Source organism: Hippocampus comes, unplaced genomic scaffold (assembly GCF_001891065.2).
Source record: "Hippocampus comes isolate QL1 unplaced genomic scaffold, H_comes_QL1_v1.1 scaffold367, whole genome shotgun sequence".
NCBI lineage: Eukaryota > Metazoa > Chordata > Actinopteri > Syngnathiformes > Syngnathidae > Hippocampus > Hippocampus comes.
This window is the reverse complement of record NW_017805741.1, coordinates 1,459,735-1,473,021: the sequence shown is the minus strand read 5'-3', so window position 1 is coordinate 1,473,021 and position 13,287 is coordinate 1,459,735. Positions and strand designations below refer to the sequence as shown.

Sequence of the window (13,287 nt, the reverse complement as noted above, 5' to 3'; positions counted from 1 at the left end):
CCCCTGCATTTCTCTCCTCTCTACCTTCCTTCGTGCGTCATTTTGATGCGTTCGCTGGGCATCACTTCCACTCCGTCCTTGTACCACTTGCCGGTGACCTTGTCATCAGACACCTCACACTTGAACAAAGCCTGCTCGCTTGCCTTCACTGTCAGATCAGCAATGTCCTGCAACACCTGCAGTTGTTTTTCTGGACGCAGTGGAAAAGGTCGATCCTCCACGTGTGAGTCCCTTTTTTTAAGAAATCAAGTGAGAATGTTCCCGGCAGTACCTTCCACCTCCAGCTCTCCCTTGGTATGGCCCCCATTTGTCCAAGCGTGGTACATTCCGATGTCGTCGAGTGTCGCTTCCTGGATAATGAGCGTGTGCTTCTTCCCTTCTTTCTTGAAGCGATATTTTGTGGAGGCGGTGTCTTTTACAATTTCCTGATCCTCGTAGAACCTGGAAGGACATAACGCGCAGATGGAATGGTATTATTTCAATCAGTCGCTTTTGGGGTCAATATTTTCCTCGTAGAACCTGGAAGGACATAACGCGCAGATGTAATGGTATTATTTCAATCAGTCGCTTTGGGGTCAATATTTATGAATAATGTCACACATATTTAGGAGCTATTTGTCAAAGCATTAATATGAGTGGCTTACGGTATTTTACACGTCATCACACGGTTTTGCCCGATCAAATTGCTTCAATTCCATTCGACATTGCAACCCGTATCAAACTTGACTGAGACGGGAGTCATACTGACCACATTACATGGCCGCCCTCCTCGGACACCTCGACCTCAAACTCCACTCTCTCCCCTACCACCACGTGGTAGTCATCCATAAGCTTGGTGATGGTCACGGGAGGCTCTGGAGGTGGACGAGACAGTGGGGAGGAGCTTTACAATCCGAGCGTGGATTGCCGTTTTCCCGGGGCGTCGTCTGACGTACCTTTAACAAATACCTCAGTGAAACACTTGTCTTCGCCGACCACACACTCGTACGCGGCGTCGTCAGCCAGGGTGGTCTTGTTGATGGTGAGCGTTCTGATGTTCCCATTTGTCTCCATCAAATATCTTGAAAATAGCACGCGAGAAGTCGTCAGTGTGTTATACGCAACGCTAGCAAGCAACAAAGTAAAAAAAAAAAAAAAAAACGTCGCTCTACTTTAGCTGATTTTTCAAGTGTCCCTTTTTGATTTGAGTGTTTATTTGTCCCACCACTTTCTACGTTTGAAACACAGAAATCTCTTCACGGAACGCGGTTCTAGTTGTAAGATAACGAACATCCTAATCCAAAATAATTGTTGGCTGTCTACTAAAATGAATTGTGGTGAAAGTGTCGTGTTTTGTGGCAGGTTGAAAGCCATAAACTTGTTGGTTTGACAAGTTATTCCTCTCATCTGGAAAAAACACACCTGGCCACCGCTTGCATTGCGCGATAGCGCTAGCATGGGACCGCACGGTATGAATAACACTCTACTATTAGAAAACAGTTGTCATACGCGCTTAATTTACGGCCATAAATCAAACTGTAGAATTTTATTGGGAGCCACTGATCGCCACCGTCCACGGCGGTGACTCGAACATTTCTTGTTGCTTGCGTTTTTTCACACATTCAAGGCTCAAGGTTGAATTACGGGCCTTATTTTATCAGCATTAACCTACATTATGTGTTGGCAGTTTGACTTATTGAGCCCTCTCGGAGGCTTCTTACGGCGGCCTAAAAATAAAATGTGTGGATGGCAGCAACGGTCCAAAGTTTGACTTTGCGGTGTCGATAATTTTAGCTGCGCATTTTTCACTCTCCACCTATCATCCGAGCTCAGTGGCTAATTTACAACCTAATTTTGCCATCCGTCTCTTTGAGTATATTTCCCGCTGGAGGTTTACCAGGCGCAGTCTAAAAAAAAAAGAAAAAAAAAGCTCTTTACTTGGCAGAGGGTTTGATCTCTTGGCCATTCTTCAACCATTTGACCTGGGCGTTGGGATCCATCACCTCACACTTGAGAACGATTCTCTTGCCTTTATCCACCGTGTAGCACGATTCCAGCTTTGTCAGGAAAGCTGCGAAGGCGCACAGGAATGGGGGGGGGGGGAATTCAATTGTCTTGCTTCTCCTCTGGCTGTCCTTGGTCTGATTGCGCTTACTTCAGACGCTCTTCTATTGCCTTTTCAGCCTCCACCTGACTCACCCTCGCTGTGCTTGGGCTCCACCTTCATCTTTTTCAGACGCCTCAGCATGCCCCTCAGGTCGGTAATGCCGTACTTGAAAGCGATTTTCTCATATTCGCTCGGGTGGGCGTTCTTCAGCAATTCCCATACGTCCACCTCCTCCTCCACCTTCTCCGGTCTCCTGTCAGTCGGGGGGGAAGAACCCCCCAAAAAGGCATTTGAATGAAACAATTATACAGAGTGTGAGGGTATGCTTGCTCGTGCAAGCAAAGATGTTCTCACTTCTTGGCAGCTTTGAGAAGAGCGCTGAAATCCAGGTCACCCTCATCCTCGCCGGCATCGCTGTGTGAAAGGAAAACGCGCGCTCAGTCAGCAGGAGACTCGATTGAGGCGCCTATTTTCGCACTCGGCTAAAACTCGACTTGACTTGAACTTTGTATTCATGAGACTGGGCTGTTGCTAACTTGGGGCTTGCTCCAGACTTGAAGGTTAAGATCTGAGCCTTCTGACTTGAACAAACATGACTCGCTCTAAACTCCGGCAAAGACACAAAGCTCAAGCACATGCCCTTGACACATTGCTTGGAGTTCTAGGCCGTCACTTATCAGCCTTTGCGAGAGAGAAACGCGTATGAAATGCACTTGCGTTCTCTTGAAGGCAGACAAAATGTCCACAGGCTCGTCTTGCTGGCAGGCTGAAATGAGAGAAGTTGCCGAGATGGCCGATTAGGGCCGGATCGAAGCAAAACCTCAGCACACGTGGAATGCCCGGCTTTTGCTCACCCTCCACGGAGATCCCAAAGCTGGAGCTGTCACATTTGTCTTTGGACGTCACCTCGCACCTGTATGCGCCGGCGTCTCCCAGGACCACTTTGTGGATCATCATCTCGTAAGTGTAGATCTTTTCAGATGAAGAAGAGGATGGGAAGGCTCGATCGGCACGCTTTGGTGCGGATGCAACCAAACCGATTCCCAGTTTCGAGTTTCTGACACACCTTTGTATTCCTGTCATAGGTCTCTTTGAACTGCATATGTGCGCCAGCCTTGCTGCTCAAGTCCAGCCACTTTCCCTTCATCCATTTCATGGTGGGTTTCTTTACCAAGGCGCTTGAGTCGACCTTTGCGATGAGGATCAAATCCTTGCCTGTCGTCGACAAACAGCAGTCAGGAGTGTCAGGATGTGAACGAGCGCACTACCGCAGTGAGTTCTACGCATCCGTTTGCAGGCCTAACCTGTGACAGTGGTCACATGATTTGGCGGCTTCTCCAAGAAGAGCCCGGTGAGCTCTGTCACCTCTGAAACAAAACCAAAAAAAGTCCAGGTCTTTGATTTTAGATCAGAAAATGAGAGAAACAATTTGCAGCGGTAGCAGCGCTATGAGCAAGTGTGACATTTTAGGAGTCAATGCAGCACACGGTGACATGAGAGTGACAGAGAAAGAAACGCCACACAGATGGTGCTTTCGTTGTCTCCGGAAAGCCTGCCCTTTCTCCGGTGAGCACTTGGAAACACTCATTCATGCCTTTGTCACATCTCGGCTGGATGGCTGTAACGCAAGTTACTATGGAGTCAGCCAATCCTCCATTCCAGTTCGTCCAAAATGCTGCCGCTCGCCTCTTGACTGGTCCGGGTCAGAGGGAGCGCCTCACTCCTACTCTGGCATCCCTTCACTGGCTTCATTTCTGGAGCCAATCTTTGAATGGCCTGGCCCCACCGTACCTCTCTGAGCCCCTAAGCACCTCCCCGCCGCCTCAGGTCTGCCCACCAGACACTATTAGAGGGACCGAGAACTAAGCGAGGGGACCAAGCCTTTTCTGTCGCCGCTCCCTGTCTTTGGAACGAACGTTCGGCAAGTCCTCTCGCTGCCCATCTTTCAAACTCGTCTTAAAACTAATTTCTATTCTTTGACTTTTGACTTTTTGTTGGACTGTTCTCGTGCTTTCCTACTGTCTTCATTATTCATGTTTGCTGTCATATGAATTCTTTTTGCTCCATCTCCAGCACTTGGTAAACAGCGGTGGTTGTTTTCAAGGACCCCAAAAATACAGCTGAGAGTTGAGTTGCGTTAAAAAAAAAAAAAAAAAAAAAAAAAAAACCCCGAAAGGAGTAATCTATGCAAGGTGAAGGTAACACAACACAAAGGGATAGTAACTGAAATCGTGCAAGCGGCCGTCGCGCTAACAAATGCAAACATGCGCAAGCAAAGTGGCTTCGTCACTGCATTCTGCCTGTCATTGGCGGCAAAGGAAATCATTGACCTTTGCCTCTTCCTCTTCACTCTGTAATTTACTCCGCATGTTGTTGGCATTATTCAAATAATTACCGTGACTCATAAGTACAAATGCTTTTTGGAACACGCAGTGCATCTCTAATATGAACACTGCTCACTCATGTTCTACAGGGGGGGGGAAAATAAATAAATAACTGGCCCTCACCCGATTTGGCTCTCGAATTAGCTGATTTGTTTTTTTTCCTAGCGAACACTGCAAAGCAAATGTAATGCAACGTGCAATGCGACAATCACAAGTCAAGAGGCTTCAACAGCTGAACAAATAGAGTTCAAAGAGGAACACACACACACACACACACACACACACACACACACTAGAAATGACTACAATGTCTCGCCAAGTATCACACGAGGCTTAGCACCATTTGTGTCGCCGACCTTTTGTGCCCTCCTACCACATGATGGCTCTTATTATGGATTTGAAGTGTGACAGATTCACCGAATAGAAGGGATAAGACACTGACGAGCTGGCAAATAAACAAGACTGGCGGCAGTCAATTAACGCGGTCAGAGAGCCACCGACCGTAGCCGGCGCGTGGCCCGACGCGGCCCAAGTGTAAAAGTGAAAAGGCACGAGCTATAATCGAGTGACGAGGTGATAATGAAAGGCGCACACAAAAGGTCAGAAGGTAAATGGCGGCGTGCGGCTGACTTACCCTGCACCTCCACTGTCGCTGCAGGAGGAGAAACACAGGCGGCGGCAAGTGATTAGAATGCCGTGTTTATGCTTCCTAATATTGCACAATTAGCCCAAGAAAGCTCTGCAATTCATTTTCAAGTATCCACTGAAACCACGCTACTTGAATAGGGTCCAAATCACCAAAGTCCGTCATTTCCTCCCACCCAAAGTGATTTGTAATTGCCTATAAATGCCACAAGATGGCGCCAGAGCAAATTTTCTCTTGCGTCAGGCTGTGGCCTGATGAAATAAAGCTCCTCGCCTCAAGATGAGACCAAGCCAGAATTTTTACATCAGACATGGCTTTGGCCTGAACACAAAAAAAAAAAAAAAAAAGCTAACAGGTCAGCAAACAAATTTGCAAGTGCCAAATGGCCAATATTCAATGGCTCACTGTTTACACTACATTTATAGTTGTTGCTTTTCGACTGTTAGTCATCTCCAACCAGCCCACTGATCAGCTTCTGGATTATAAGACACATTGTTGCTCCCGTACACGTGCTAACTGCGATCAATTGTGATATCCAGACCTAAAGGCACCATATGGACGACGTCAAAACGCAATTAGATGTCAATTCCGCTTCTTAGTTTTGAACGTCAATAAAACGCGCTCCATTGATTCATGTCAATATTCCGGTTTTGAAAGGCTTATTGACTGCAAGTAACGTAGCCAGTGAGATTGAATATGGGGAGACAGGCACGGGAATCTGACAGGTTGCTGGAGGGCACCCTAAATTCTTAAAAAGCAACTCCCAAACTATGCTCTCATGTGGTTAAAAAGGGGTGGGGGGGCACGGTGTGGGGACTGTAAAAAGAATCAGTAACAAAAAAATAAAACGCCTCTGCACATGGCAAGAGAAAAACAAAACAACAAATCTCGAAGACTGAACCCGAGTGTTCGCAAAATCACAAGTTAGAAAATTCAAGTCAACCACGGAGGAAGCGCACTTTTTGAAATGTCAAATATTGTAATTGCTTATGCTAACGCAGATCTGGTGGCGTTTTGCTGCGCTCGATCCAGAAGACCTCATCCGATCCTAGATGGGATACGTCGCTTTCGCAAGGTGACACATGTTCATCTCTTGTCTTGAATAACACGACGCTCGAGTGAACTCCGACATCGTATCTGCTCGTAAATCCAGCGGACATTCGAGAAAATGTGCACCTTTTTTATTGCCTTAACCTGTGACACGAGACCATATAACGGCTCGTCGTGAGCTGCAGTCCCGTGACTTGGGGATTTGGGCGCTATTCATGAAAGGCATTACAGTCCATTTCACCGCGTTGGGCGCGACTGACTGTCGAAGCTGAAGTAAGCTGCAAATGGAAACCTATGAAATAGCAAACTTCCCTCCCAGGGGTCGGGGGCAGGAGCTCGTAAAGGCCAGCAACGGTGTCTCATGACTTTCCTGAAGATGAGCTGCATGTCTTACTTTTTTGGGGGACAGGTGGGGGGGCCTTTACTTAAATAGCCGCACACATTTGACCTCATGCATCAATTGAAGCCTTTGCGGTTGCAAATGGACATCAGTCTATTCCAACTATTCCCATTGGCGACCGTGATGTTTATTTGAGGTGAAACAGCTGCTTGTCACGCGGATGGAAAAATGTTCTCCTTCGGGGTATCAACTGACGCCGTGGCCTTCGTGTAAGAATTAACAACAATGAACGTTTTTCAGTCTCATCATTTTTGCGGCAGGGTTGTTAATCCCCCACTCTGAAATCAAAATCTGAACCACCATCCACTTGTTCAAACTACGCAATTCTCCTGTTCCAAAAACCATTCGCACAAATCTGCAAAAATAGAAGTGGTGTTAACGGGCGTCGGAACCGACGTTACTTGCAGCGTAATCGCGGCCAGTTGAGTGCAACGGGACATGCCGATAGTTCGCGGAAATGATTAAATAGGAGTTAATTGCCTTTCTATTTGTGCCTCGCGTTGAAGTACGGCCAATTTAAAGCTCAGCTGCGGGCGACCCTTTGCGGACTAAACAAACGAAGGCGCTAATGTAATTTGACATTGTGGGGCTTAATGTGAGAAAATGAATTTCGCTTAAAATGATCTTCTTAATCATCTAAATATAGATTGACGTCCACCGCCGGGCTCAGTCAGGCAAGCGGGGAAAGCATTTCGATGCTCCTGTATGTTCTACTTGGTAAAGTGGAACCGCCCTCTGCGCGCTTTGATGTCTTGCGCACGTCAAACGTATGCATTGATGACCCCAAAGTGGACCAATTATTGAAAGGGAGATGAATCCAAGGCTCGCTGAGAACCTTTGGAGCCGAGAATGCCTTTTTACATCCCGATTGAGCTCCGCCGTGAGTGCGCAAGTGTTACAGTTGCTAAATACTCTGCGCGTGTGAAATTCTCTCAACTAAAGGTGATGGTGAGGGGGAAAAAAAAGACAAAAAGGTCACGCCTTACTGGGGATTACTTTTGGCTGCGCCTTGAGGGTCGGAGCTGGCTGTAAAAGGGAGGAAGCGTGATGGATGATTTAAAAAAAAAAAAAACATGATGGCATTCTCATGCTAATGAGCTAATCTTTTGGTTCAGTATCACATTTAGCGCACGTGTCAAACATCCAGTGGTGTCACGCGGGAATCAAAGATTGGCGGCTGATCCTTTGTCAGCTTGGCAGTTGAACTTGGCTCAGTTACGGCAGGCGGTGCAGATGTCCAATCGGCTACATTCAAAACTCGTTTGGCCTCATATGGTACGGAAGCATGCGGTTAGATTTCAGACGCGATTATAATGGACATGACCGAAAAGTCGGTACGTGGGTGATAATGTCTTGTGTTCATAGTAGAGCGCATGTTAGAAGGATTAGATGTGGGATGCTGGAGGGGGGCTCAACAGTTTTGAACGCAACCTTGGCATGTCAAGCTGGAGTCATCCCACGTGACCATTTCTCATATTTAATGACTTCGAACCTCTTTGGGTCAAAGTGCCGGTCCGGTGGCCACTGTGACAACAGCTGACTGGCACTTTTCCGAGGAAGCCTTGTTGCATCACCGATTGTGTACCCCATTCGGTCACGATATCAGAGACAAAAAAAAAAAATCAATCACATTTCCATTTGGATTCACTTCCAGTTGTTCTTGATCATCTTTACGAAACAGCACAAAATGACCCCAATGATGTCATTGTGACGGGTCACATGATCAACTATGGCTTCCATAGCATGAACAGCTGAAAAAAAACCCCTGCTGTGTTGCTTTTACTCAATTTTATTTTGTCAGGTGGTTGCACAAAATAAAATCCTCTCGTTCCAGATCGATTTTCAAGTAGATGGACAGCCAGTTTAAAAAAAACCTAAGCCCAAGTTTAGGAAACGCTCATTCCTTCTATCATAGCAGCTCGGTTATGAGAAGTTCATGTCATGATTGTCCCGATTTCCCAAAAATGTATAAATACACAAAAATGACAGCAATATCCAACCGTATTTCCAGCAATATTTGAAGTTTCCAACTTCCCCGACATGCAACCAAATCTCTTGCGCATCGGCGTACCTGCGGGGACCGGCTTAGCCATGCTTTAATTCCCGTGTCTTCTCTTCGCTGCCGGAAGACTTGTCGCGGGTGGGTCGCGTATTCCCCTTTATTTGTCCCCTCGCACGCTGTTATTCGAAGCTCTCGTGGCACTCGAGTCACCCACACCCCGCGCTGTAAGCGAGAAGCGAGAAGGCTGCCGTCACCCGAAAGCACTTTCAAGTCAGACTGAGAGCACAAGAAAGGTGCCCCCCTCCCCCCAAAAAAAGTGGGGGGGAGGGCGGGCTGAGGGAAGGCTGGGGTGGCGCTCGAGCAAAGTCTTGCGAGGCTCTGGACTCTCAGAATCGTTCATCCGTTTGAGCCGCTTGGGTCAATTTGACATCACTTTCTGAATTGGTTTGTCCAACACCAAAAAAATAAATAAGTAAATAAAAATGGCTTGTGCACATACAAAATGACCCAGAAAATGGGGTTCGGTTGACCCAAGCTGTGAATTGGTCTTCTGTCATGTAAACCTAAATTTTGACCCGGCAGTGTTAAGCGTGTAGAAAATGTGAGTGTCAAATGTGTGGCTTGTGTCAGGGAGGGCATCATCCCGTGTAACCAAATATACACTCTTAAAACTGCCGGCTCAAAAATAACCCGCTCTTGGTGAAAAAAAAAAAAAATGAATGCATAAAATAGAGCGACCCGCTACTCTGGGGTCGGTTTGACCCAAGTCTTATTGGCCTTATTGAGGCTGCGCAAGAAATTGCCGAGCTTGACAAATGCCTGGCATCGTCTGACAAGGATGCGGAATCCGAGGACAACTAGAAATGTTGTCACAATGACTTTTACTCAGGGCAAATGGAAGAGGCAGCCGCGGTTCGTTTGTAACCAAGTGCAGCAGCGAAATTTGCCCACACGAACAATAATGTAAACAGTAGTCTACGTTTTGGGCCTTGTTTTCACAGGTTTGATTGCCGTTTATTCTCACATGCCGTGTGATATTTAAGAGCTCTGCGACCATCTTGGCTTTGTTTCAATGCTGAATAAGGTTGGGAGAATTTATGAGGAGAGGAAGTAGAACATATTTCTTGTGTTTCTAATCACACCATTCATGCCGAACCCCTGGAAAGCAACCTAAAAAAAAACCCAACAATGTTCCATTTCATGATAACCCTCCATGAACCAGGATGATGGAGGACTGAAATTCACTCACTTGTGTCAATGTCATTATGTAATTGGTTCAACGTGTATTTATTTGGTTCTTTGTACGCGCGAGAAAAAAAGAAATTCTTGAGCTACATGACATGATGCTGCTCTCTTGTGGCCGCATGTATTTACTACATGACTTTTCATTCGATGGGTCCTCGGGTGACGTGACGATGGAATGCCCTTCCTGGGTTGGCCACGTAACCCAAATCAAAATACGTATGCCGAAGCGAGTATTGAAATCATAATTCCGGTGGATATTTAGAATAAGGGTGCATCGGAGATGTGAAACAATGAAATGAAAACAGTTAATACGACGGTCACTGCACTTCCTGGTCCCACGTGACCATCGAGGCAATGTCACTTCATTGTGCGCCGTTTGGAACCTCGCGACGTAAGTCGAGATCGAGACCCTCGTAAAAACGACGACAGTCCAGTACTGTGCAGTGGTTCAGCCAACTGAGGGGGGAAAAATGACCACTTAGGTTGAGTTGCGTATGATGGACTGCAAATGCCTCGTATGACCCTGATCGCTCGTCTTTGTAAAGCTCCGCCAATAACTTCGGATTTACACAAGTGCAGGGTTGCAAATTACGTTTAATGTTCATATTTGATATTAGAAATAATCGTGTCATAATTTTTGGTTTTGGTTCATGTTTTGACTTGCCACTATCACTTTTATTTTGAAGGGTGGAGGAAAATAATTGTCGCACAATTCCGATGGACAGAGAAGAAAGGTGCTCGAGGGTAAAAACGGACAAAACTGAAAGCGGTAAGTACCGTAAAACAGTGAACGATTCCTTTGCGCCTGGTTGAGCTGGGAACGAGGTTCGCATGTAATGTTTGATTGTGGAATGAATTTCGCTTTATTTCACTTTGTTTTGTGATTTGCTTCTTTGTAAAGTTGCTTGGTTTTCATCCACCAGAGGGTGCGAATGCACCTTGAGAAATCCTTAGCAATGCAAGAGCAGAAGGTTTAGTATTGTTTGCGATCATTCTGTATTTTCTCAATGGTTCGTGTTATTTCATGGGATGCACAAAGGCAAAGAGCAAGGTTGAAAAGATGTGCAAAACATACCGTCGGAGCTAGTAATCGTATTTCATGTTTAGTTTGTCTTGTAGCTCTTAGGGCGTGTTCACACAGTGTCTGCTTATTCAAATGTTGCGGACCATCAGTGAGAGACCCCCCCCCCCCCTTTGATTCAACCGGAGATGCGACAGGCACACATGGGTTTTTATTTTTTAGATGACCTGCGGCAGCATTTGGATGATGAGATGGGGAGACTGGGATGAAGCGCAACAGCAGATGCCAGATCTGAGGTCCAGCGGTACCTGGCAGAGGGGAATATTATTGGAGGAACCAACACACTACTTTTCCAAACCTCTCCCACCTCGCAAAGGAGTTCCTCTGTACGCCGGCATCATCAGTACCATGTGAGCGTGTGTTCTCCACAGTAGGGGAAATAGCCTGCAAGGAAAGCAACAGACTCAAATTCCAAACAGTGTAGCAACGTATTTTTCTGAATAAAGATTTTTGAAGAGTCATTGATGTCAATTATGTTGGAGAAACTGTCATCAAATCAGTCAGTTCAGTCTGTCAAGTGGGTTGTCTGCAGGGACGTTGAAAGTCCAGCAGGAATCAGGAGCCACGCAGTGCATCATTGGGTCAACACGCTTCATGCCGCCCCATGGACCCATCACGAGAGAAAGTCACGTTGTTGGAGTTTTCCATGATCTTGCGGAAGGGCGGTGCGGCGCAGCGGGCGGACGGGATGAGCGGAGGCTGTCGAAGGTGAGAAAGAAGTCGTATTTTACGCCACGTTAATCACTTTGCGGCCGAAAGTCGAGCAATTTCCGGGGTAAGCCAAAGCAGTCACCCTGGCGGGTCAACGGGTGGCGCTCGTGTGCAAAACACCGTCGAACAAGCAGCGGTAGAAGAAGAAGGTTGGCTCGGATTGGCCGACGTGACCAATGAATTGGAGTCAGGTGTGCAGGCGGGAAGAAATGGAGCGCGGTGCACAGGTGCGGCAAGATGGAAGGCAGGAGCCGGAATTGAACCCTGCACCTCTGCACTGTGAGGCTGACGCGCTAACCAGTCGACCACCGTGCTGCCCTCACTAAAAATCAAATCACGAAAATCACTTTGGTCACTCCGATACCTCAGGGGTCACCAAGCTTTTTGAAACAAAGGCTTCTATTTTGGCAGAGTATCGTAAAGCGCCATCACCAACTTGTACAGACTGCAAATTAGCATCATATTTGAACATCATATGAATAGAAATTGTTTTGACAGCCTTTCTTTTTTACTATTGCTGTCGGGTAGTCAATGGTTGGCACAGTGAATTGATTACCGGTAATTCATCTTTAAAAATTGGCATAAATTGTGTGGAATTCATTGTTAATTGGGGCAGCACAGTGACCAAGTGGTTTGTCTCACAGCTTCGAGGTTACGTACAGGTTAAAAGTGCCTTCCAGAGCACCTTGTTAAGAAGCTGGGGATTAGCATGACAGCAGTATTTACAAAAATGAACTCCTTGACATTGATCTCTTCTTTTTGGGAAATTACAACATCAGTAGTTTGTCTTGTTAAACTAAGGACGCCGCTAGAAGTTTTAACGACCTCTCTGTGACCATCCAACATAGCTCGGCGATTCACTTTTCGGGACCCACCAGCTGAGAATCACTGGTCTAACCAACAACATGACATCAACCGGTGCAAGTTCAGGTAAGAGCATGCCTCGGTCTGCACGGAACGTTCAAATATTAATTGAGCATGCATTTCCCCACATATTTGAGCAAGCGCGTGATGTAAAATTCCCATCAAATTGAAAATTGAAACCATTTTGTCCAGAAAAAAAAAGAAAACCCTTACATAGACCAGACAGGACAAGCTGTTTGACAATGACACCGACAATTTAACCAAAATTGGCATGCACAGAGACAGTTCAAATAAAATCGGATGGCTTATTCTAGGAGGTGTTTGCCGAGAAATCCTTAAGCCGAGTCATATGCGCACACATGAACAGACAGTTATCATATGCCTCGTGCAACAGCCCCTCCCCCCAACAACTACAGACATCTTGCTAACGTCTCACAGCAACATTATAATACAGTGTAAGAGAGAGAGAGAGAGGGGGGGGGACAAGATCTTATTCTCGCACAAAAAAAAGTGAGGTTATAATTAGCAGAGTACTGTACATTTTATAAGTGCAAAGGCACTTTTTTTACAAGCCATGGAATGGAATTCATTTCTTCATTTTCCGATCCGCTTATCCTTACAATGGTCACGGGGGGTGCTGGAGCCTATTCCAGCCATCTTCGGGCAGTAGGCGGGGACACCCTGAGCCGGTTGTCAGCCAATCGCAGGGCACACAGAGAGACTCACGCTCACACCTAGGGACAATTTAGAGTGTTCCATCATGCATGTTTTTGGAATGTGGGAGGAAACCGGAGTACCCGGAGAAAACCCACGCAGGC

General features: G+C 46.5%; 1 protein-coding gene and 2 long non-coding RNA genes across 3 annotated transcripts in view; 1 reads left to right on the top strand and 2 right to left on the bottom strand.

Moving 5' to 3' along the window:
• Positions 1-8,825, bottom strand: part of LOC109523883 (myosin-binding protein C, fast-type-like) — a 13,889-nt gene extending 5,064 nt beyond the window's left edge. The window contains exons 1-13 of the mRNA XM_019883323.1: positions 8,638-8,825; positions 5,105-5,122; positions 3,391-3,453; positions 3,153-3,301; positions 2,941-3,058; positions 2,804-2,852; positions 2,441-2,500; positions 2,179-2,339; positions 1,918-2,050; positions 936-1,060; positions 749-854; positions 272-441; positions 24-190 (exon numbers count right to left, since the gene is read on the bottom strand). Coding sequence (XP_019738882.1) covers positions 24-190; positions 272-441; positions 749-854; positions 936-1,060; positions 1,918-2,050; positions 2,179-2,339; positions 2,441-2,500; positions 2,804-2,852; positions 2,941-3,058; positions 3,153-3,301; positions 3,391-3,453; positions 5,105-5,122; positions 8,638-8,659 — 1,341 coding nt within the window. The 5' untranslated portion in view covers positions 8,660-8,825. The remainder of the gene's footprint in view (positions 1-23; positions 191-271; positions 442-748; positions 855-935; positions 1,061-1,917; positions 2,051-2,178; positions 2,340-2,440; positions 2,501-2,803; positions 2,853-2,940; positions 3,059-3,152; positions 3,302-3,390; positions 3,454-5,104; positions 5,123-8,637) is intronic.
• Positions 8,826-10,018: 1,193 nt separating this feature from the next.
• LOC109524015 (uncharacterized) lies at positions 10,019-11,351 on the top strand. Its single transcript, XR_002169881.1, has 2 exons — positions 10,019-10,204; positions 10,500-11,351. It is a non-coding gene; the product is annotated as an uncharacterized LOC109524015 (long non-coding RNA).
• Positions 11,049-11,745, bottom strand: LOC109524017 (uncharacterized). Its single transcript, XR_002169884.1, has 2 exons — positions 11,525-11,745; positions 11,049-11,142 (listed from the first exon to the last, which is right to left on the bottom strand). It is a non-coding gene; the product is annotated as an uncharacterized LOC109524017 (long non-coding RNA).
• Positions 11,746-13,287: the final 1,542 nt, after the last annotated feature.